The sequence below is a fragment of the Neofelis nebulosa genome, chromosome 3 (genome assembly GCF_028018385.1).
Source record: "Neofelis nebulosa isolate mNeoNeb1 chromosome 3, mNeoNeb1.pri, whole genome shotgun sequence".
NCBI classification, from domain to species: Eukaryota; Metazoa; Chordata; class Mammalia; order Carnivora; family Felidae; genus Neofelis; species Neofelis nebulosa.
Genome location: NC_080784.1, coordinates 16,819,172 through 16,844,627, shown reverse-complemented (window position 1 = coordinate 16,844,627; position 25,456 = coordinate 16,819,172). Strand labels below are relative to the sequence as shown.

The window sequence follows — 25,456 nt, the reverse complement described above, 5'->3', positions numbered from 1 at the left end:
GAGAGGTTATCAACTGGGGAGATTGTACTGATAGAAAGTAGTGGTATTTGCGTCTATTGTCCCCTCTTAACCAAGTACAATTTGGGGGCACCTGGGTGACTCAGTCAGTTGAGCGTCCAACTCTTGGTTTTGGCTCAGGTCACGATCTCACGATGTGTTGAGTTTGAGCTCAGCACGGAGCCTGCCTGGGATTCTCCTCTTTATCTCTCTCACTGCCCCTCCTCTGCTCTGTCTCTCAAAATAAACTTAAAAAAAAAAAAAAAATCAAGGATAATATCTACTTCAGATATAAGAGAAAAGGCTTCTTTGAAATTCAAACCTATAAATGTCCTCTTATTGTTTTTCTAGATTCCAAACATGCTTTATTTCTTTTTAAAATGCTATTTACAGCAATATAAAGAGTAGAGACACGTTCAACATTATAGATATAAAAGAATTAAACTGACCCATAACACCATTAATTCAGAAATGATTATTGACATTCTGGTGCATTTCCTCTCAGACGGTGACTCCAACACTTACTATGTAACTTTGGGAACCTATTTTTCTGAACCTCAACTTCTTCATCTCTAAAATAAAGATAACAATAGTACCCAAAAATAAATAAATAAAAGATAACAATAGTACCTACCTCTTCAGGTTGATAAGAGCATTAAATGAGTTACTACACATTAAGCACTTACAACAGTGCCTGGTAACACAATAATTCAGATTACTGGTACTTTTATCATTTTCCTACTTTTTAAAATAAATTAAGATAACAGTATTCACACAGCTCTGCAGCTGGCTTTTCTTTTTAATTTTTAAAAAATTTTTAAAATGTTTTTATTATTTTTAATTTTTGAGAGAGAGCACGCAAGCAGGCGAGGAGCAAAGAGGGAGACACAGAATTCAAAGCAGGCTCCAGGCTCTGAGCTGTCAGCACAGAGCCCAACGCGGGGCTTGAACCCACAAAGCCTAAGATCATGACCGGAGGCGAAGTCGGGGCACTTAACCAACTGAGCCACCCAGGAACCCCTGCAGCTGGCTTTTCATAATTAGTATTATGAGCATCTTTTATGAAATAAGATTTGGAATATATTGTTTTGAATGACTTCTACCACAATGTAACTATTCTTCTATTACTATGCATTTACTTTGTCTCCACCATTTTCTTCCTAGTTTTTTAAAACTTTTTATTGTTTATTTTTGAGAAAGAGAGAGAGACAACGCATGAGTGGCGGAGGGACAGAGAGAGAGGGAGACACAGAATCCAAAGCAGGCTCCAGGCTCTGAGCTGTCAGCACAGAGCCCAATGTGGGGCTCAAACCCACAGACCATGAGATCATGACCTGAGCCAAAGTCAGATGCTTAACCGACTGAGCCACCCAGGTGCCCCTCTTTCTCTTTTAAATGAAAAAATATTTTCATTTCTATGCTATTGATCTAAGTGTAGGACCACCAGAAACAATCTAAAAAACTACTAAGTGTCTATTAAATATATAGTTGGATTTGGAGTCTGACTTCATTCAAAAGACTGTGTACCTCAAGAATTTTGTGCTTCATGGAGTCTTACGAGCTAAGAAGAAACTGAAGGAATTGAATGGGGCATGGTAGGAGAGTGTAGGAGATGCTGTGAAGCACAAAATATGCAAAGCTGAACTGGAAAAATCCCTTTCCAGCCTCTTCAGCCAACCCTGAACTATGGGCCTGGAAAACCCGATGCTGCAGGGTACTTCCAGACAGGGAAATGAGTAATGGACACAGAGGCAGGAGCAAGACAGGGCCTTCTCTAGCCTGAGGAATATGTGGGCCGTGAAGCCAACTTGGCCTCCAGAAATATAAATCCCTATCGTGATTCTACCTAAAATGAACTTGGCAAGAGATGAATGGTAGATTAGATCATCAGTAGCTCCCATAGCTTATTACACCGTTTATCAAAGTATGGTTGTGTTCAGGCTAAAGGCCAACCCTGCCTGTATGCATCACATATAGGAATCAAGGTTCTGTTTATATTTCTATAATGAAAGATATTCTTCAGCTGGGATAGATCTGAGACTAGATCCCATGAAAGAGTATGAAATAAGAACTTTCTCTGAACAAATACGAAATTCAAATGTGCTTTATGCTGGAGCACAATCCCCCTATTATTACTATGGGAAAAGCATATGACATTACATTATAATGGCAAAAACACTACATTAAGACCCAGAAAATGTAGGCTGTAGTTGGTTCTTTGCCATTTTCTTGCTGAGTTATAGTAAACATATTCACCTCTTTGAGATTCAATTCAATTTAAATAATTTTTGCTCTATTTATATTAAAGGATGATTCTGCATCTCAAGAAGGATAATGCAGTAAAAGTGCTTTAAAATTACAAAGCAGTTTACAAATATAGGTTCTTATTACACTTCCAAGAGTCATAGTCTAAATTTTTTTACAATGATAATTTCCTTCGCAAAAAATGATTGTAGTTCTATTACATGTGATTAGTATTATGACTTTCATGGTTTCAGGTCTTACTGTCACAAGATTTCTTGGTTAATAAACTACTTTCCAGGAGAAAAATGAATAGTTCTTTACTAATTGATCAACAGAGATAGATTTTGAGGTAGGTTAATGTATTTAGGATTGTTTTTCCACTCAGTTGGAAGAATTAGACTAACGGGAAGGGAGATGTGTTTCACTTTTAACGTCAAGGACTCAAATCTGAAGATCCTTAGAAAACACACTTCACTTGATTTTAAGAGAAATTTAAGTATATCTCAAATCAGACACAGGTTTGGAAACTGGAGTAATAACATGCACTTGAAAGTACACAGGCAGACAGCAGTTTGCCTAAACTGGTAAGTGCAGAACAGATACCAGGGCTAGAAGGAGGAGAATGAGGAAAAGCAAATTGTCTCAGGAAGGGTAATGGAAAACTGACATTAGCTTTGTGCATTTCTGAAAAGGTTCATGTAATAAAAATTCTATAACCATTTTGTTGCTGACTTCCATTGTAATTTTGAGTTCACGAGGGAAATCACAGGCTTCCATGATAGGAATCACATTTCCATCCATTCATTCAATCATCTAACATTTACTGAGGACTCTGTGTGTCTGCCACTTAGTTGGGTACCACAGAGACAAAGGTAAATAAATTATATTCTCTGTGCTCAAGGGCCTTAATCTATTTTTGACGGAAGCTTATCTTCAAGTAAAAGAGGTGGCAAAAGGTTTAGAAAAAGAACTCTTAGAGATAATAACAGCAAAAAACATTTATTGAGTCCTTAATGTTGTACTGGGCTGTATGCTAAGTACATTGTCATTTAATCCTCAGTGACCCCATGAGATAGTGTTATCCCTGTTTTATGGATCAGGAAACAGTTTTAAAGAGATTAAGTTAGGCTAGCCATACCACTGAGGAAGGTTGTGCTTTGGAATTCTAATATTCTTCCTTATTCTGGTATCTTCTCTACATTATGATCTTCAGCCCAGGTCATGGAAGAAAAGTTACTCAGTATACAATCAACCCATGAGATCATTCCATAAGAATTTAAGTTAATACATATTTGAGGTATATTACAAGAATTATTCTCATTTCATCAGAGTTCTCACTGAAACCACTCAACACAAATGAGAAAGGAGAGAGAGTGGTTACCTCTGCTTCAAGGCTTTCATGTAACTCAACAAATCGAGAGGAGTCACATAGAATTCCTTTTTTCACAGAGTCCTTTAGTAACAAAAGCAATCACTGTTTTTTTTTTAATATTCCATTGTTGTTCTGAAATACCATAATACTATTATTAATATTAATAATAGCTTTTAAATAAAAACTGGTGATTAGATATTTAGTACCTACCAAGTTAGAAAAATATTATATTGGTAATCTAATTCAGTAGTATCTCTATTTCCATAGTTCCCTTAAAGCAAAAAGCTGAGCTCCATGTACAGTGGCTCAGGCAACACACAGATATACAAGATACTGAAATGTGGGAGATGAATTATTGCCATAAAAACAGTGGTTGGATAAAATCAAAATGAATTCAATGGAAACTATTCAAAGAAGTTGACTTTACGTCCCTTCTAACTAATGGGTAAAAAGTTAACTGTCCCAGCATAGATGTAGATCATAAAAATTATTCCTACCGTTTCCATCAAAAATTCATGTTAAAATTCAAAGAACAAAACTTCTGGGGCGCCTGGGTGGGCAGAGAGAGAGGGAGACATAGAATCCAAAGCAGGCTCCAGGCTCTGAGCCATCAGCCCCCACTGCGGGGCTCGAACTCACAAACTGTGAGATCTTGACCTGAGCCAAAGTCAGAAGCTTAACCAGCTGAGCCCCCCAGGCTCCCCAAGAGGTAGTTTTAAATGTAGTGCTTGAATCAAAAAGTATTTGTAGTCCTAGAATGGCCTACACTGAGTACAGGCACTGAATGAAGCTCCTCTAAAGAAAAACAACCACGTTATTACCTAACTGCTATTGCCTTTAATCGGTAAAAATCACCTGAGTACAGTTCCAAGCAAATGCCATAAGGGACACTGGAATTGCCAGCGCTGACCTTGGGCCAGTCGAGAGACAGCACCCCCACTCTACACACCCTTAGTCTCTCCCACTGCCTGATTTCATAATGTACAATGCAAGCTTTCTTCTCAGACATCATTTTATCAGAGAGCTTCTGGACGCAACTCCTTCAGTCACAAAAGAAATAGGAAGATGAACAACGTGGAACATCAGGGCACATCACATCCACAACATGGTGCCTTGGCTCCTCAGCTCCAGGACCCTCCTCTCTTCTCCCCCTTTCTCGTGGCCACCTCAAGGTCTTTCTTAGTAGACTTACAATCTCTTCTACCCGTCCCCTTCCTCTAAGCTCCCTCCTGGCCTCGGTTCCTTCCTTGGTTTAGCTGACGCCTGAGCAGCTCCCATCAGGATTCCTGTACCCTGGTCTGTCCCACGGCCTGGCTCTTTCTCGGCTCCCCTGCAGGAGCCGAGTGCTCCTCCTGCAAACGTATCACAACCATGCCAGTGGGTGTCACCACATTCTCCTGGCCTCCAACCCACAAACTGCACTTAACTCTAAAACAATCTGCCCAGGCCCCCCACCCCCACCCCGGGTGGCTCAGTTAGTTAAGTGTCATGTCATGCTTTCAGCTTGGGTCAGGATCTCATAGAGCCCGAGTCGGGCTCTGTGCTGGCAGTGCAGAGTCCGCTTAGGATTCTCTCTCCCCCTCTCTCTCTGCCCCTCCCCAACTCGTGCTGTGTGTGTGTGTGTGTGTGTGTGTGTGTGTGTGTGTGTGTGTCTATTTCTCAAAATATATCAACAAACTTTAAAAAAATTTTAATAAAAAAATAAAATTGCAACTCCTGTGCTCATATCTTAAAAAACTAAACTAAACTAAATAAATAAAACAATCTGCCCACTTATCCTTGCTAGGCTTCCTCCCCGCTGTGTGGCCGTAGAGCATAAAGACTGAGAGGCTGGTTCCAGTGTCAGAAAAAGCCTGGATCCCTGGTTCATAACCTGACACCTTTAGCAAGTCACTTAACCTCTTTAAAACTGTTTCCTGGTCCACAAAATGGGGCTAAGAGTAACTATCTCATGGGGGTCCCTGTGAGGACTAAATGAGAATATACTTACTATAGTAAGGGCTCAATAAATGACTTTGCTGGTATTTTCTCCAATAGTTATTTTTCCCCCAAACTTTTTGCCACCTATCTTCAAATTACCCTCTGCACGGGTCATTCTCTTAACCGTCAGCAATTAACTTTACTTCCTACTTACCGAGAAAGTAGGGGCCAGCTTGAAACATCTGAATTCCCTGCCAACCTCCTAAGAGGTTCTCTCTATACCCTCCCCTTTGTACGTCTTTCCCACTAGTCACAAGCCCAAACCCTCCACCCGTGCTCTGGTCCTGTGTGCCTAGACACCACCCTATCAATCATTCTCTAGCTGAGACTTTCAGGCCCTTCCCGTCTCCTTTTCAAGATTCCCCTTTAACTCGGAAATGTGTTTACATCTCTCCACTCAACAAAAAGCCCCCCCCCACCCCCAACACACACACAATCCTATCAATGCTCCCTTCCCTTCTTTCCTCCTCAGTCAAGCTTCTAGAGAGCACCGTCCACATACTGTCTCTCCTTCCTCACCTCCTCCTCACTCTTCACCCACAAGGATATCATTTCTGCCCCCACATCCATCTTTGCCTCCCCAACCACCACTGTCACAAGTCTCCAAAGACCCTCCTAGTTGTCAGACCCAGTGGACACTTCTCGGTCCTCCTTCTGGACCTCTCTGCTACACCCGACGCTACTTGCCACTTATTCCCTGCTTCTCTCTTGCCTCTTCTCTCCTACGCACGGTCTCGGCATTGTTTGCCCTCACACCGCAGTGGACGGCTCCTCCTCGGCCTGCCTTTGCTCCCTGGTTTCAACCATTATAGGCTGTCCTGGGCAGTCTCATCAACCCTGTAGTTTTGACTACCGTGTTGTATCCGGACCGCCAACAAATCTACTCCCTTCATCCTGGCCTCCCCCTCAGATTGCAGACCTGCACACCTAACTGCAGGCTGAACATATCCACAGGCCTCTCAAACTCTACACGGCAAAAACCCACTACCCACCACTGTTCCAAACCTGCACAAATGGTTCCTGAAGTCATTTATCCTCCCATGCCAGACCCTGGAATTAACCCAGACTTTTCCCTCTCCTTGCCACAATAAACATTTACTGGGCAGAACCAAAAAGCAGGTAAAGCTGACTTATTGGTAAAGGACGGAAGGACAATTGAAATGGGCCTTTAACAAGCAGAAGTGAAAGGGCAGAAACGGGGGCTGTGGCCTTCTCAGAGGCATGTGGTTACTCGCACATACACCACACGAGGGTAAAATCAGGAACAGAAGGTATATATATTTTTGGATACTTATTTATTTATTTATTTATTTATTTATTTATTTAGAGAGACAGAATGAGGGGGAGAGGGGTAGAGAGAGGGAAGAAAGGATCCAAAGCAGGCTCTGCACGGTCAGCACAGAGCCTGACAAGGGGCTCGATCTCACAAACCATAAGATCATGACCTGAGCCAAAATCAAGCTTAACTGACTGAGCCACCCAGGCGCCCCAAAAGGTAGATTTAAGAATGAGCAGAAGTGTGGAAGACAGGCTAAAAAGACAGGTGAGCCCTAGTCATGAAAACTAGGAAGTACTTATTGTTTTGACTCTAATTTCTTTCCTTTCTAAAGGTTGACCCAGGTCAATCACAGAAATCCTGTCCCCTTGCCCAAACCTAGCCAGTAAGATGTGAGGAGAAGATTGCCAGAGGCATTTGTAGTAACCTTTTCCTTGTTCCCAAAAGGGACTTTCTTCCTCTGGATATCATATGGTGTGGCTGTGGTACCTGAGGCTGCCACCATCATCTGGCCACTAGTCTAAGAGTTAATCCACCTCAGGAGAGGGCAGAAGAAATACAAGAAATGGTGATGGAGGCTTGACATTCCCCACAAGGGGCCTGTCCTACCTCTAGACCTTTAGATTGTGTATTATTTCTTAATAGATGTCTTTATTGTTTAATTAAAAAAAGGGGGGGATAGGGATTGGTCACATGTAGAAAACACAGGGGGTCTAAGTTTTTTTCATGTTTATTTATTTTCAAAGAGAGAAAGAGACCATGTAGGGAAGGGGGGCAGGAAGGGGAGGGGCAGAGAAAGGGAGAGAGAGAATCCCAAGCAAGCTCCATGTTCTGAGGGCAGAGCCCAACATGGGGCTCAATCTCACCAACTGTGAGACGATGACCTGAGCCGAAATCAAGAGTGGGCGCTTAACCCACTGAGCCACCAGGCGCTCCAAAAACACAGGGTTAAAAACAGTTTAACAGATACCTTTATTATAGGATTTCTCAACATTAAAATAGCAAGTTTCAAGAACTTAGTTTTTCAAATTTATGTGATGAAACAAGCCTCTCATCCTGCCTCTAGTTTTTGAAGTGTACCTAAAAGAATCTCCAAGAATTAAGCATTTATGGATCATAGTTTAGAAAACTAGTTTTTACCAGAGCAGATGAGAAGAGTGTGTGACTGACTTATGATACAGCACAATGATGACAGTAATACAGGGACAGAAATGTGCTACGGGAATCCAGAGGGATCACTGCCCTTCTCGGAGGTTCTCACTCAGAATGGCAGATGGGTTTCACATTACGTGCCAACTCTAGTAAATAGTTACTAATTGCCTGGAATACTATATTGAAAAGGATTCTGAGGCCTCATCCAGATTCAGCAGGAAAACAAAAACAGCCTTACTCAATTAGAAATGATCATCATGAGCATAGAAGGGGTAGTTGGGACATGATTCTAGTTCATCCTGAGACTTCTAAAGTGACATCAATTCCTAAACAAATCCTAGAACCATCCCAAAGAATTTCAAATTTTTTTAAACCTCAATCAGGTGAGATTGATCTTTAATAATTAAAAGGGTAATAAAGTGGTTAAGTGTATGGACTCCAGGGTAAGAGAGACCTGGGTTTAATTCTTAGTTCCTCCACTTGCTATGTGGACTGGATACAGTAGTCAGCTGCTCTAAACCTAAGTTTTCCCATCTGTAAAATGAGATGAACAGTCCTAACTCACATGGTAGGTTTAAAATTTAAATTAGGTAATACATCCAGCTACATACAGTATGTACAATAAATATTAAGTTTAGCTACAACAATTACTAAGGCATTTACTCTTTGATATTCATATGTGTCTACTGTATACACAACCATGGACTGGAATGCAATGAATTAAATGGAGACCATACAACCTATTTCCCCGAACCCGTTAACAATGCCAAGATAGGCTACGATAAGCAAGTGGCAAAGATGATTACAAAGCACTGTTCAAAGTGTTACTTGCCTTTAAGAAGACCTATGAAGTAAATAAAGCTAACACCTGAGAGAATTCTCTGCAAAACACACTTTTCCAGATCTCTCCATAGAGAAAGCCAAGAAACAATGACCAAACCAATAGCAACAAGCCTCCTTAACACCTAGAATGAGTTTTATTTTTTTCCCCTGGGGCACAGAACTTTTGGTACTAAAACCAAGACAGTTGGAAGCAAATCAGGTCGGTTGGTCACCCTACAAACAAATAAAGCAAATCAAGTCCCAACAGCTGGGTCCGGGTCTTGGCTGTGCTACTCAGAGCTGAGGCAGAATGAGTTCTTGAAATACCATTTCCCATTAAAAGAAATCAGGGCTCTTTTTGGAGAAATGGCTAAGTCCAGGTGTGAGAAGAAACTGCTCAAGATGAACCTGAAATATCCGGTTATGTCAGACAGCAAGAAAACTCTAAAAACTAATTAGGGTCATATCAAAAGGTAGGGTCATATAGAAAGGTCTCTGGAGCCAACTTCAAAAGGCTCCCATGGGCCAAAGATGGGATTATAGAAGCTTCAAAAAAGATCATTACAACTGATCAAAACCTGTCTATTACGTTCTCATCTGCAAGGTCGTAGTACATTCTTTTTTCAAAACACATAACTAATTGATTACCTTCAAAGGATGTTGGGGAACCAACTCATTATTTTAGAAACTAATAATGGGGGAAAATCTAGCATTTACTCTGCTTTTCTATATGAACTGTATACCACTGTGTAACCAAATAGATGAGGGAAACAGGTCTCTTTTAAAAAAGTATTCAGGGGTGCCAGCATGGCTCAGTTGGTTAAATGTCTGACTTCAGCTTCGGTTCTCATCTCACCATTCGTGAGTCCAAGCCCCACATCAGGCTTTGTGCTGTGCTGACGGTGCAGAGCCTGTTTGGGATTCTCTCTTCCCTCTCTCTCTCTCTCTGCCCCTCCCCGACTTGTTCTTTCTCTCTCTCTCTCCCTCCAAGTGACTAAATAAACTTAAAAAATTTTTTTAATTAAAAAAAAGTATTCAAAGCAATAAATGAAAAGTAAATGACAGAATTTGAACATTACCACTTTGTCACCCCCAACAAATTAGTGGATCTAGCTATCAACCATCAGCAGCTACTAATATAACCAAAAGTCAGTAAGATGTTTTGTGTCTCCCAATGAAAGATCACACCACCACCTATAGTCTGTCAAATGGATCGAACACAAGTTTGATCACACCTCTGGATCCAGCTGCCAATTTGCGGGACATACAAAGGAGAGGACATGTTGAACTGCATCATTCATGTGTAATCAGCAAAATCCAGACCACAGGATACTCCACAGTATCCAGGTTCTTCACAAATAAATTGCAAAGAAAGGACAGAGGATAAGAGGATAAGGATATCCCATAAGGAAAAGGATAGAGGAGAAACTAAATTTTTTTTTAATGGGGGGAAAAAACCTATCATGTCCACTGATGCACATTTGAGTGATAACACCATAACAACATGCAAGGAAGTGAATACTATAAAGTCAAGAGTTACTTAAGTGGAAGAGGAGGGGCTGACATTGGGTGGAAATACAGAGGGGCTTCTGGAGTTTCTGGAAGTTCCAAGGGTGTTCTCTTTATGATCATTCATCCAACTATACATTTATTTTCTGTGATTTTCTGAATCTGCATTTGTTATTTTACAATAAAAAGGTTTTTTTAAAAGTGATAGTGCAAAATCTAGTATTTAACACCTCCTATATTCAAAACACTTTTATAAATATTAGAATTTGTATTTTCAAATACTATAACATTGTTCCAAATAACCCTTGAAAAGTATTTATTATCTCCATTTTTCACATAAGGAGACTGAGCTCTAGAAATGTTTTTTTTAAACATATTTTAATGTTTATTATTTACTTTTGAGAGAGACAGAGACAGAGCACAAGTAGGGGAGGGGCAGTGAGAGAGGGAGACATAGGATCCAAAGCAGGCTCCAGTCTTTGAGCAGTCAGCACAGAACATAATGTGGGGCTCGAGACCACAAACGGTGAGATCATGACCTGAGCCGAAATCAGACACTTAGGCAACTGAGCCACCCAGGCATGAGGTCTAGAAATCTTAAGCAGGTTGCCCATACTCACAGTTATTAGGGCAGAGCCATGATTCAAATTCAGAAGAGTGGCTCCAAAACCATTATCTTATTGTCAATGCTCTATTAATGCCCAGTTATTTATTTGGTCAAGAAAGATTTATTGCTCACCTACTAAATCATGCTCTTAAAGATACAGGGGAGTTTCTGCCTTTGTGGAGATCAAGACAGACAAGGAATCATCCAAGGGAATATAAAATTACAGCCGTTGGTAGGTACAGTAAGGAAAAGGTATGTGATGCCAGGAGAATCCACACAGCAGAGGGGGAGACTCTCCCTGCACAAGTGATGACTGAGGTCTGGGGAAGCAGCTCACTATGCAAGGGGGCAGTGGGCTGCTCCACGCAAAGGAGGCAATGTACAAAGTCTCCAGTGATGGAGGGAGCATGGCCCTTTAAGGATGGAGTATGAGGATGAAGGTAGTGAAGACAGAGGAGGCTGAAGAGCTGGGAAGAACAGGAAGCCACTAGCGGATTTTAATTAAGCCTGTTGCTGAAGATGGATTGAATTAGGTTTGCATTTTTAAAATGGCAACAAGGTCAGGGCGCCTGAGTGGCTCAATCGGTTAAGCATCTGACTTCAGCTAAGGTCATGATCTCGCACTCTGTGAGCTCGAGCCCCATGTCAGGCTCTGGACTGACAGCTCAGAGCCTGGAGCCTGCTTCAGGTTCTGTGTCTCCCTCTCTCTCTTCCCCTCACCTGCTCATGTGTGCACGCGCTCTCTCTCTCTCAAAAATAAAGATTTTAAAAATTTAAAAAATAAAAAATATAAATAAAATGCCAACAAGGATACAGAGAGAGGAGTTGAGAGGCTACTGCAGCCATCTAGGTGAGACATGATGGCAACTGGGACAAAGCAGAAGAGATGGAAAGAAGGGGATGGGTGCAAGACACTCAAGAGGTAAGAAGGCAGGACCTGATGATGGACAGCATATGCACAGTGAGGAGAAGGAGATGTCCAGGGAACTCAAAGCCTTCTGGCCATGGGACCTGACTTTTGGAGGTGCCAGTCATGGACACAAAGGACAATGGAAGAGGGATGGGGACACTTGGACTAGCTGAGTTTCAGGCACCACGACAAATGCCAAATGGAAATGTCAAGTCAAGCAGTTGAATAAATGAGTCTGAGGCCCAAAAAAAGAGAGGAATAAATCTCTAATCCTGAGTGTAGGGATGGTTTTTACGGGGGCTCAAGGATGAGACTGCCTAAGAGTGAGATAATAAAAAAAGAAAACTCAAGAACAACCATAATTCAAATCAGGAAAACAAAGCAACTTCCTGAATTTATCTAGAGATGATCATCTCAGAAAGGTTTAATGAAACAGGAAAAAAGAAAATCAGAAGGAAAAAGAGATTAACTGTCTCAGAAAAACACACTGAAATTTCTGGAATACTTAAAGATGTTAATTCCATGTGTAACAAGTTGGCAAAGCCTGCATGCAGCCCTCAGGTAGGTATTTTAAGAACTAACTTGCACAGGGTAATGAGACCTTCTGGGAGGTGGCTTGTAGATATGGGCTCAAGGCTACAGACAGAAAGCTTTGATGCTAGGAAAGAAAGCTCTGGCTTCCCAGGGCTGCTCCTGGCCAGGTGGACAAAAGGGAAGGGGCTGTCTTCCAGGAAATGCCAACAGGAGCATTCGTTCCTCAGCTTCTGTAACAAGGTGAAAAAAATTTTGAGATGCATACCCTAGAGAAACAGGGCAACACTTCAGCTGCTATGAAGTACATAATGGGGCTTTGGCTCAGAGGGAAGCACACCTGGATATCCAGCTTTGGGGGATTAAAACCCTAGTTGCCCAAAAAGAAATGTGCTTTTTCACAGACTGACAGTGGTGATGGCAGAGAAGCCTCTCTCCAATGCTTTGAAGGCACCAGAAATGAAGGAATATAAATGAGCTTATTCACAAATACAGAAGACACTGCCTATGGACTCTCAGAAGTCTGGGGAGGGGCAGCTAGGGGCACTGCAGACCAAGGTTCTGCATGAGCAGACAGAACCAAACACCTGTAAAATTTTAGTTACTACCATTAATGTAAAGTCACTCATACACACAGGTGGTTGAGAACTACAGAAATTCAGGTTACTTTAGAAATAAATATTTGTAGGGGTGCCTGGGTGGCTCAGTCGGTTAAGTGTCTGACTCTTGGCTTTGGCTCAGGTCACGATCTCTCGGTTTCATGGGTTCAAGCTCCGCATAGGGCTCTGTGCTGGCAGCACAGAACCTGCTTGGGATTCTGTCTCCCTCTCTCTCTGCCTCCTCCCCACTTGCACTGTCTCTGTCTCTCTCAAATAAAATTTTAAAAAATGTATTAAAAAGAAAAAGGAAAGAAAGAAGTATTCGCAAAAACTTACCTAATTTTCCAAGAGCAGTATTCTACACTACAACTGAAAGCTTACTAAATAGATCCCAGTGGCCTCAACAAGTTCACGTTTCTTATCCTAAACATGCACAATTCATTCCTTTTCCTCCTTGGCCCCAGAGGCATTTTATCTGGAGTTACCATATTCGTTTTTCTTCACATCCAGCTCTTAGCTATTCAGACGCGGAAACCCCAGGCTGGCTGACAAATGTACCAGGACTGGTCAGTGCCCATAGTAACCGCACAGAACAGGTCAGGCCCAGGGACACAGCAGGCACACCTCACACTCCCAACTGCATTCTCCCAAAGCAGAATCTGAGCTGAGAAACCCACCAAAATACAACCAAATCGGTTCCCTGGGCTTTCTGGAAAGCTCCACTGTGTTTGGAGAAACTATACAAGCACACAGCCCAGGGCTGACACAGGATATGGAAATAAGTAACTGGGCCTGGGCTCAGGGTACCCAGGAAGAGCCCTTGAGAAGGGCTGCCGATCACACCTATCATTCCCACCCACGCCCCCAACCCTAGTTTAGAAAGTGACCTAAGAGAGAAGGGTAAAAAAAATAAGTTCCAAGTTTGCAATTTTTTTTTTCCAAAAGCAAAGGTGCAACTTTTTTGTTTTACACAAGTCTGTACACTATTATTTTAATATTTAAAGCCTTCTACAGACAATGTTCATTTTCTAAGCCTGAGCCTTTAGTACTAAACCTGCTGAGTCACCTTTTTAGTACAATTATGTGCATGATTCTGACTATAAGAACTCACATTTTCAGGAATCTGGGGGTACTCCCTACCCCCAAAACTATAAGGTTGGGAAATGAAACATAAGAGATTTTCAAGAAGGCAACATTCAATCATGAAGGTGACATCACAGCATGCTCCCAAAACAAAAGCAGCTTGAGATAGAAGACAGTGAGAAATCAACCTCCCAGGAAATGACCAGAATTTAGGCTCCAAGGAGAACATTCAAGCTTGGAAACTGTGTTCATTTTGTGAACAAGACAACCCTTTGTTTGGGGGCTGAATTTACTGTTTTGTTTGTTTACTGGGGGGGGGGGGGGGGGGGGCATGTGTTAGTGGGGGAGAGGAGAAGGGGAAGTGTGTGTGGGAGAGAGGGGAGAGGGGAGAGGGGAGAGGGGGAGGGGGAGACAGAGAGAGAGAGAGAGAGAGAGAGAAAGAGAGAGAATCTCAAGCAGGCTCCATGCTCAGGGCAGAGCCAAATGTGGGGCGCGATCCCACGACTCTGACCTCATGACCTGGGCTGAAATCAACAGTCAGATGCCTAAGTGACTGGGTCACCCAGGTGCCCCGAAATTTACTGTTTACAGAGAATGTTAGGACACTCCTGAAAAGATTCTTAAACCTATCTGTAATGATAACTAATGATATTTTACATCAAATAAAAAGCTCACTCAAATTTATTGCCTTTTATCTCCATTCACACAGCCTCATTAACTCTCACTTTTTACCACTGCATTTAACATGGTATTTTCTCCTCCTGTGTTTATCCCAATCACTTTCCATTTAACATTTGTAAAGCCCAGCTCTGAGGCTATCACTCCTGTCTCAGGAAATGCCAATAGCTGCCATGCCCACAGACTAAAATCCAGTTTTACTCTCAATTGAAGACTTCTACAACGTGGCCCAAAGTACCTTTGCAATCCTAGCTCCTGTGATTCATCTCGTATACTCAGGGGCAACTCAAATCCTAAATGGTACATGTACTCTGTCAACAGTTTGCTTTGTTTACTTTTTGTAAATTTGTTTACTTTTTCATAAATTATGAAAATAAAAATTGTTTCCTTTAGACAGTCTGGTAAATTCAAATAAACACTTTCTTCACTTCTTAGCATACATGTCCTGTGTTTGATGAGCATTGTTATGTTCTAGGTTTAATCATGTATCTTCCTACTTAGAAGTTATCATTCCTATATAACTTGTTTCCTAACCTTAAGAAAAAATGCCTTCACAATGAATATCTAAAAAATAACTGTCCTATATGTGTTATTATTGTTTTTGTATCAAGAGATTATAGGTGTCCAAAACTTCTCTCTTTGAATATATATTTGTGTTTTCTTGTATATGCATAATATATATATGGAAGAATAAACAACTTTAATATTGTCTATAGGGAAAATTTCACTGTATACCCTTTTACACGTTTTTTTTAAAAAACGTGAATGTGGGGCGCCTGGGTGGCGCAGTCGGTTAAGCGTCCGACTTCAGCCAGGTCACGATCTCGCGGTCCGTGAGTTCGAGCCCCGCGTCGGGCTCTGGGCTGATGGCTCGGAGCCTGGAGCCTGTTTCCGGTTCTGTGTCTCCCTCTCTCTCTGCCCCTCCCCCGTTCATGCTCTGTCTCTCTCTGTCCCAAAAATAAATAAAAAAACGTTGAAAAAAATTTAAAAAAATAAAAAAAATAAAAAAAATAAAAAACGTGAATGTTATCATCTGCATAAAAAATTTAAAAATTATGAATAGTGTGAATTTAAAGGAAAACAACCTTTATACCAGACAGTTAGGGAGGATCCTGTGATTTAAGGGGTTCTCAAAAAGCCATCTTCCTCAAAAACATTTTTCCCACTATCCACCATGACTTAAATCGTCTAGTTAAAACTTTAGCAAACAAATATTCTGAAGTAAGTATATTATGCCATTATCCATTATCAAATTATTGAGGATTACTTTATCACATTAGCATAATAAAGGAAAGTCACAAAGAGGCTGTGTATAGTCTCCCTAATTCCTGTTTCTTTTCCTTTTTCCCCTCAAGTAACTAAATTAAGTTTGTTTTACTCAAAGAACTTTTGTATTTGTAAAAGAACTCATTTAGGAATTCTAAAAGTCCTACCCAAGCCAACTGGCACCATGGATTGCTGTGTGAATATTGTACTGTCTCTATAAACATCTGCCCTCCCATCCAGTCTTCTCTATCAATCCAATCTACTCAGCCTGAGAGGGCAGGGACAGGGAGATTCTTGTTCATCTGTGAATCCTCCCCAACGCTAAAAACATGGCCCTGCATTTCCAGAAAGCAATTTCCCAAGCTCTTAATGAGCTTACTACAAGGTTCTGACCCTTCTCCAGGATGCTGGGGTTATAATTTTAAACCTAAAAATGTGAGTAGGGGCACCTGGGTGGCTCAGTCCATTAAGCATCCGACTTCGGTTCAGGTCATGATCTCACAGTTTGTGAGTTTGAGCCTGGCCTCGGGCTCTGTGTTGACAGCTCAGAGCCTGGAACCTTTAGATTCTGTGTCTTCCTCTCTCTCTCTCTGCCCCTCTCCCCTCGTGCTTTTCTCTCTCTCTCTCTCTCTCAAAAATAACATGTAAAAAAATATTTTTAAGAAAAAAATTTAAAAAACAGTCAGTAGAATACTTAAATTTGCTATCGTCTCAAACAATAATCCATTTACACAGGCAAAACTGATCTATTGAGAGCCTACCATGTGCCTGGCACAGGCACTGAGCAGCTAGGCAAAAAGTGATCTAACAAGATCGTAATAGCGGCTATTTAACAGGTACTCAGTAAATGCTTGCTAGATTTGATAAACCACTTGAACTTTTCTATTGCCTGAACTTTGAAGTCTTTCATTAACGTTTTCTTCATATAGTAGTGGACTTTGGTTTCCCACATGCTATTAAGCATTTCACTTTTGTGGATATTCTCGTGTCGGCCTTCTGACCATCGTTAATTACTTAGTTTTGAATTTATGGAACACAAATCAAGAAACATCCAACAAGTTACAGTGCAAGAGAGAAAATCCATACTATATGTGAATAATTGATGGGTAGAGAAGCTATTCTGTTATCTTCCTATTGTCAAAACGTAAGAAATAATTTTCCTTTTTTCCATTATATGAAGATGCGCTTTGTATTGCTGGTCCAGTAATGAAACTAAGTTTTCTAAACTACTAACTGGCTTCTGCCATATTTCTCTTTCCGTTGCCTTGGTTAGATGAGGTGCTAAGGTCAAGTTAACTGTGACCAGTGAATTGGAGGCTCTTGGTCCAGGTAAGTTAACCGGGCTGGCGCAAGACCAAACACAACCTTGGACCGGGAACGCCAGGCTATGACAGCCTGCTCAACAAAGGTGGGCTAACAACTGTTAGTTACCCCCGGGGCAGGCCAACCCCACAGCACCACAGCTCCAGTGTGCTTGCTGGCCTGCCACAAAGTCCACGTTTCTCTAAGTGGGGCCCAGAGAGCAACTGTCAAGACCTTCCTGACCTTACAGAAAAGCTTCCTCAGGACCCGAATACACCACTGGATATTATTTCTACCTGAGTTGAAAATTATTGTTACTCCTTTAATCAGCAGTAATTCCCACCCAAATGAAACAAAAATTCTTGCACATAGCAGATGCCCAACAACTACTACTACTGGATTAACTGGAGGGGGAAAAGCATGAAGTAGTGAGAACAGACAATCTTATCGTCATCTGCAAACACTCCCTGAGCCCCTGCTAGATACAGGTATAGCAAAAGGTGTCAATCAGGGGTCCTAATCACATGGAGTTTACAGCCAATAACTACACTGTGAGACACACAGAAGCATTTTAGACACTCCCTGACACAAAAACCACTTTTCGCTTTCAGTGTGGCTTTTTTAGCTGCCTACTTTTAACGATGTATGCATTTTTTTTCCCTCTATAGGAGACCAAAAAGAAAACGAAGGAGAGGGAGGGAAGGACGGACAGCTAGAAGGACAGCATTTTAGAAGAATCTAAAATGTGTGAGAACAAATGACGATTCCTTCCTCCATGCTGAATCAAAATTTCTGTAGTAATGTACTCACTGTATCTTACAGAGGCACCATTTGGTTTACTACTCAGCAGCCTCCCCCTCCACATATGTTAGATGACCTGTGTGGTCCAGCTGCTACCCCCCACAGAACTGACAGATATTTTACACTACACCATGTGCTTATGCTTCCATTCATAAAGAACAGAGCATTAAAAAAAACAAAATAAAACTAAACACAAATTAGAAATACAGCACAACTAAAGGCTTGAGTAAACAGCACCAGTACTGTTAAAAAAATATAAAATTTTATGTGAAAAATCTGCATTTCAATTACAATACAGACTTGGAAAGTAAAGTTTCTAATGTACTTACTTTCTCGTTAAAGACTATTATAAGGATCCAAGTTCAAAAAAAATGACCAATGATCTACTTTCCATAAATTACATTTCACTTCTTCTAGTACCTGAAACCTTCAGGATTACATATGCTGCTTCATGTTCTGTCACCTTTAAAGTACTATTTTCTCTGGGCGCCTGGGTGGTTCAGTTAAGCGTCCAACTTCGGCTCAGGTCATGATCTCGCGGTTCACAAGTTCAAGCCTTGCGTTGAACTCTGTGCTGACAGCTCAGAGCCTGGAGCCTGCTTCAGAGTCTCCTCCTCGCTCCCCACCCCTCCCCGCGTGCGCTCTACCTCTCTCAAAAATAAACATTAAAAAAATAACAAAATACTATTTTCTCTAATTCCTCTACTAAACCATCTTTCTGGATGCTAATCCAAGTTTTATCTACCCAGAAGTATAAGTGAGTTGGGAGGTTTGAGGAAATGTATTTTCCAGGAAATAGGATGGTAACTAACCCACAACATGCAGCTTCTAGGCCTTCAGAGGACTAGAATACTACAGGATTTTGACCCTGACCTCACCATCTAAACTTCCTGCTCCCACTTAGTAGGCACTCTTAATCACTTAACTCTTATTTTTTGTTTCAAAAGCATTTATCACTAACAAAAAATATCTCCTTTGTTGTCTGATCTCCCATAAGACTATAATCTCCAGAGAGTAGGGCTTTTGTGTGTCTCACTGATTCAACCCCAGCTTGCAGAATAATACTTGGCTCACATAAAACACTCAGTAGGGGAGCCTGGGTGGCTGGGTTGGTTGAGCTTCCAACTTCCGCTCAGGTCAGGACCTCAGGATCTGTGAGTTGGAGCCAGGCGTTGGGCTCACTGCTGTCGGCATACAGCCCGCTTCAAATCCTCTGTCCCCTTCTCTCTCTCTGCCCCTCCCATGCTCATGCGCTCTCAACCATAAATACAACATCAAAAAAACCAAACTCGATAAACACATATGGAGTAAATTATTTCTTACAATACTCAAAAGAAATGAAACATCATTTACAAATCAATAAGCCAACTAGTAAAATCTTTGGATCCTTATTTTTCTGTCATTGTAGAAAAAAATCATGAGAAAAAACACACCTGCTTACCAACTCTTGCTAAATTAGATATGAAAAAAATGGATAGTTAAATGAAGGTTTTTAAAGGAAATAAACACTACTAATTTTTTTAGAATACCAGGCAAACAGAAGTTCCTATACCTTAATATACTGAATTCCTGATGGATTTACAGAGTGAGGATGCCTGACTTCCTTACCTACAACCCTCCAGCCATTATCTCAGGGCTGCATTTCGAACCGACAGACTCAGGACAGGGTAATTTTGGCGAAGAGTGTGATGATTTTTACAAGAGTAAGTGGATCATATCATAAGCAAATACAAAACCCAGAGGATAATGATCCCTCTAACAAATATCCTTATGAACCACTGCCATTTCCCTTACCGGAATGTGCTTAGGCAACTTCAATTTCATGACAGTATCATTCAGTCCAGCAGCTAGTGCCACATTATGTTGTGTATTGATCTGTTGTGATTTCAAATCCATATTGTTTTGAATTGAGGTTGTTTTGATCTAGTTTGAGAAACCATGTCAAGATGATATCTGCAGAACTGTTGTGCTGAGTGCTTCTCTATATGAATATATGGATGAATAAGTATGATGTAATGGGCTTTAAATACCAGCAGTTTGTGTGGTCCTACCCAGAGTGTTCAGGCGGGGCAAGGCTACTCTTTGCCGATCTAAACAGCTCTCTGTAGATCTTAAGACACTTGCTCCTGTTGTGGTCAGGCAACTCCCGGTCAGCAGGGGTGTTAAACCATACAGCAGTCTTGAGAAGGGAAGGGACATCTGTTCCTGCCGTGGTGAGGGTATTTTCTCACAGGCAGTGGTACAGGCTGTGTAACTGTCCCCAAAGTACTAACCTGCAGGGCAGCCAGCCCTGCCTACCAACACCAATGCCACTGTCACTAGCTACATGTCCCAGCAGTTAATATCCAACTTTTGGTTGAAAGGATTTACTCTACCAAGAACCAACTCCTAGAGAGGCACACCTCAAATAAATCTGGACTTTATTTCTCCACTGCCTGGAACAACAGTATAATTCACCTATCATGGGTCTGTGGGGTTTGTTATTTCCTTACCGGATTATTGAGAGACACTACCCTGTAATTTAGGGCTTATGAAATAGAACTCATATTTCCGCAGTAGAAGTTATAATTCCCATAGTAAACCCGTGTTAAATACATTATTAGCAGAAACAAATCTCAGGCTCGGCATAATGTGCCCCGAACAAAACAAGCTACAACAGAATCAAGTTTCATTATTTGATTTAAAGGGTTACGTATGAGAGAAAGCTGGGAGGCTGAGCAAGTAGCGGTCTGGCACTAAGGAAGAGAAGAGCTCATTTGAAACACTCTCACTTCCTAGATTTTCTAACCACCGCCCTGCTGTCCCACCCCCCACCCCCCCCCGGGATACCTTTGCTTTTGTTGCAGACTGAAGTGCTATCTGACATCCCCTTTCAAAATCACAGAAACTAGCTGGGGCTGCGTTCTCAACATGGTGGAAGACAGGATGCCGCGGTAAGAAGTGTCCACAGCCTCGGGTGAGAGGTCCCGGCAGGGCGAGCTAAGCCAGACGAGCCTGTCTGAGCAAGTTTCCGCACCGGTGAAAGGTCAGAAAGTTACCTCTCCCAGAAAACGGTTAGAAGCAGCAAACACCATGATCCGCACAGGGCGCAGCGCGTGCGTACGGGGGCGGGGGGGGGGGGGGGGGACTCCCCTCGCCAACTGCAGAGCGACATTCAAGATTTGGATTATTCAGCTAGCAAGGTTGTGCCTGAGGATGGTTGTGGAGCAACTACACTGCCTAACAACGTGCATCTCGGCGAGCATCCCGCAAGCTCGGAGGAGCCCCGAGCCCGCCCCCTCTCCCCCCAACCCCCACCGGCGCGGGCCGAGGGAACGCTCGCAGCTACCCGCCGGGCCGACCAACCCCAGCCGGGTCTCTCTCCGGGAGGCCAGGCAGAGGGGACCGACCACGCCGCCGCCACCCGGGGCTCCGAGAGCGGGCGGCGGGCACCGGAAGCGGGGAGGGCCCGGCCGAGGCCCCGAGCGCGCGAGGCAGCGGGGAGACCGGTACTTACCCCCGGCCCGCGGCGGGCGGCCGCGGCCAGCCGTCTCCAGGTGGCGACGAAGTCGGGCGGCGGGGCTCGCCGGCTCCGGCAGACGAGGGAGAACAGGGTTCCCAAGAGGAAGGCGGCCGCGGCGCAGCCCAGGTACAGGCTGAGCCGGAGCAGGACGGTGCACGGCCCCGCGCCTCCGGCCGCCTGCCAGCAACCGGGCCCCAGGCAGGAGAGGCACACGGCGGCAAGTGCGGCCACCGCCACTGACACTCGCCAGCTCCAGCCGCCAGGGCTCCCCGGCGCCGCCGCGTCTTCCCGGGCGTCCGGCCGCCGCTCGCCCGGGGCGCCCGGGGCTGGGCGGCCAACGGTGGCCGCTGCCGGCACAAGGCTGAGGCCGGCGCCGCTGCTGTCGGTGGCAACGGGGTGCATGCTGCTTCCTGTACCGCTAAGGACAGGCACATCTCCTGCCCTGCTGTCCCCCGGCGCTGCCCTGGACGGTGGCCTCTGCGCGGCGCCCCCTCCCCTTGCCGCTCCCGCCGCCGCCGCCGCCGCCGCTCCGGAGGCACAGGCAGTCCGCGCTCATGCCCTCGCCGGCGGCCCACCGAGGGAACGGCTCCAACAGACGCCGCCGAGCTCCTCTCAGCGACCCCTCAGCGCCGCCACCCGGCGCCGGCCCCGCAGCCGTCCGGCCGGGCGCGCCCAGGTAGCCGGACCGCGTTGTGACTTAAGCTGGCGAAGCCAGAGGCGGAGCGGGGGCGGGAGCGGCCCGGAGGTGCTCGTCAGGCAGGGGGCGGAGAGCTACCGCGGCCCGCTGAGTGACGGGTGGGAGGTGCCCGGCCTCGCCCGGCCCCCGCCGCCCACCCGCGGCGCGGGGGCGGGGTCCGAGCGCCACCGCCCCTCAGGGGAGGGGGCGCGGCCAATCGCTGGGAAAACTGCTAGGTCCCCGCCCTCCTCCTCCCCTCCCCCCAGGGTACCGTCAGAGGATGGAAAATTTTGCCGCAGGTGTCAGAAGCGCTTGTAATTAATTCTCCGGCTCAGGTGATCCCTTAATCCTCGCTCTGGGCTCTTCACTGACCAGTAACCTCTTCGCCTGCTTAGGGCTCCCCAAATGTCTGCCTCATTTTCACCTGCTGTTTAGATTCGGGGGGCAAGCCATTCCTAAGCCTCACTTTTAACACAGGTTCCCTCAACGACCTTCCTTTCCCCACCCAGCCGCCTCAGGGAAGGGATCGACGAATGTGGAAGAGGAATGAAGCCTGCAGCTGCTAGTTATGGAAAGGCCCAGAGAAGTGGGCCTAGTGCCAGGGAGTGTACACAGCTGCCATAATCACTTGGGCTCCAAGTCCCTATATTTTTGTTACCAGAGATTCAGTACAAATGTTATTACCCACGCAAGTGAAAGCGGTCCAAATCGTTTTTAGAGAACGTATTTTCCTATTCTCCTATCATGGTCCCGTCGTTAATATACAGATAATGTTTACTGAAAAAAATGTTGATAATGCTAGATAAATGCTAGTAAATTACTACTAGGACCAAGAAAGCAGCAGCTGTATCTTTAATAGGTAAAAAGAATTGGAAAGGAAACGAAGGAATTCTAAAGAGATTAATGATTTAAAAGGATGGGTGATAGGGCAAATCCGGAATAGAAGAAAGGGAAGGAAAGGTAAACAGACTGAGAGAGGCGGTGAGAAAGGACACGGGCAACAAAAGCAAAGTCTCAAAACTCTCTTCAAGTAGGAGTCCCAAAGAATTTCAACAGTTTAACAGCACTATTGTTTTCCAATAAAATGATTTATATCCTGCTTCCCAGGGAGCATAGTTAAGAAAAATAAGCATAGTTAAGAAAAATAAGCACCCAATGCCACTGGGTGGCTCAGTCGGTTAGGCGTCCGACTTTGGCTCAGGTCATGATCTCACAGTTCATGAGATCGAGCCCCGCATCTGGCTCTGGGCTGACAGCTTAGAGCCTGGAGCTTGCTTCAAATTCTACGTCTCCCTCTCTCTCTGCTCCTCCCCAGCTCATGCTCTGTCTCTCTCCTTCAATAATAAATAGAAACATGAAAAAAAAAATTCATAAAGAAAAATAAGCATTATAATAATATTTTCAAATTCCTCTGACTATACTGTTTTTCAATAAGGAATCATCTGTCATTATTTCAACAAAGAAAAAAACATTCATATGAAGTAAGATATTTGGTGGATATTCTTTGTGTTTTTACTATTTTTTAATTTTCTTTTCTTGTAAGTATTGTTTTATGAAGAATAATTTACATACAATGAGCTGTGCAATTGATTTTTATATCTACCAATTTATTTGTTGTTTCAAGTTTTTATTTAAATTCCAGTTAGTTGTTTATTCTTTTAAAACAAAGTATTCCAAAGGTTATTATCAAGAAGACATACTGGAAATATGGTGTGTCGATCATCTATTGTCACATAACGAACTACCACCAAATAACCACTTTATTTGCTTATGATTTTGTGGGTCAGCAATTTGGGCTGGGGTCATTAGGCAATTCTGCTCTTGCCTCGGGTAACTAATGAAACTATGGTCTCCTGGTGCACAGGCTGGGCTATTTGGTCTATGGAGTCTGTTGAGATGGCTCGTCTCTGCTTCCTGTGTACTTATCCTCCAAAGGTCAGCTTGCCCTTCTTCACATGACAGTTTCAGGGATGCCCTGTGCAAATTCTTTTTAAGCTTTTGCTTGCATTACATTTGCTAATGTCCCATTGGCCAAAGCAAACATATGGCCCAACCAGTAATTAAACAGGGAGTGGTCTACACATGGACTTAAATATAGAGAGCTATAATTCATTGGTTGTATTACTTTAACAACCTACCTCAGTTTGCTCGACAGAATACACTAATCAGTTTCTCATGGATAATCTGGCTGCTCACCCAAATCAGTGGTATCCAATGACTTATCACTGCAAATATGTTAAAGTTCACATTTCTTTTCCCTGGAATTAATAGTTCTTCATAATCTAATTCCATTTATCTATAAAATAAAGAAAAGGACCTAAGTAAGGATAGGGACAAGGGAGACAGTATTTAATTATGTTTGCCAGTAAAGAGTTTGGCAATAGAGCTTTATCATTTACCTTTATTTTACTCTAATATTTTCAAGTTATGAAACATAAAGCAAAAAAAAAACTGCACTCGCTTAGCTTCTTTTTTAACGTTTATTTATTTTTCAGAGAGAAAGAGACAGAGTGCAACCAGGGGAGGGGCAGAGAGAGAGGGAGATGCAGAATCTGAAACAGGCTCCAGGCTCCGAGCTGTCAGCACAGAGGCCAACGCAGGGCTCCAACCTATGAACCGTGAGATCATGACCTGAGCCGAAGCTGGACACTTAACCAACTGAGCCACCCAGGTGCCCCGCACTCACTTAGATTTTAATAGCCAGTATTATTGGGCAGCAGATTATAAAGAAAGAATGTAAATTGTGTTGACTTATTATCTAATTTCTCCAAAATGCATGTGGGCCAAAAATGCTTTTCGAACTCATCTATATGCTGTTTCATGAAGTATGAGCAGAGTAAAATATAAAATAGGCAGGGCACGATATTGATTAAATGTACTTGCATAAATTAGGAAAGAATTTTGAATATTTTCAGATTAACACTATGTATTTAATATTTAAAAAAAAATTGTTTACATTTATTTATTTTTGAGAGACAGAGAGAGACAGAGCACAAGCAGGGGAGGGGCAGAGAGAGAGGGAGACACAGAATCCAAAGCAGGATCCAGGCTCTGAGCTGTCAGCACAGAGCCCAACCCGGGGCTCAAGCCCACAAACTGTGAGATCATGACCTGAGCCGAAGTCGGATGCTTAGCCGACTGAGCCACCC

The 25,456-nt window shown here is 43.2% G+C and overlaps 1 protein-coding gene across 5 annotated transcripts in view; it reads right to left on the bottom strand.

The window, feature by feature from the left end:
- SNX25 (sorting nexin 25) overlaps window positions 1-22,150 on the bottom strand; it is a 133,931-nt gene extending 111,781 nt beyond the window's left edge. For 3 of the 5 annotated variants that reach the window (XM_058723404.1, XM_058723405.1, XM_058723408.1), the window contains exon 1: window positions 21,626-22,150. In XM_058723404.1, the coding sequence (XP_058579387.1) occupies window positions 21,626-22,033 (408 nt within the window). In that variant the 5' untranslated portion in view covers window positions 22,034-22,150. Of the gene's footprint in view, window positions 1-446; window positions 498-20,958; window positions 21,105-21,625 lie in introns of those variants that run through there. The other 2 variants (XM_058723407.1, XM_058723406.1) reach the window with 2 other exon arrangements.
- Window positions 22,151-25,456: the final 3,306 nt, after the last annotated feature.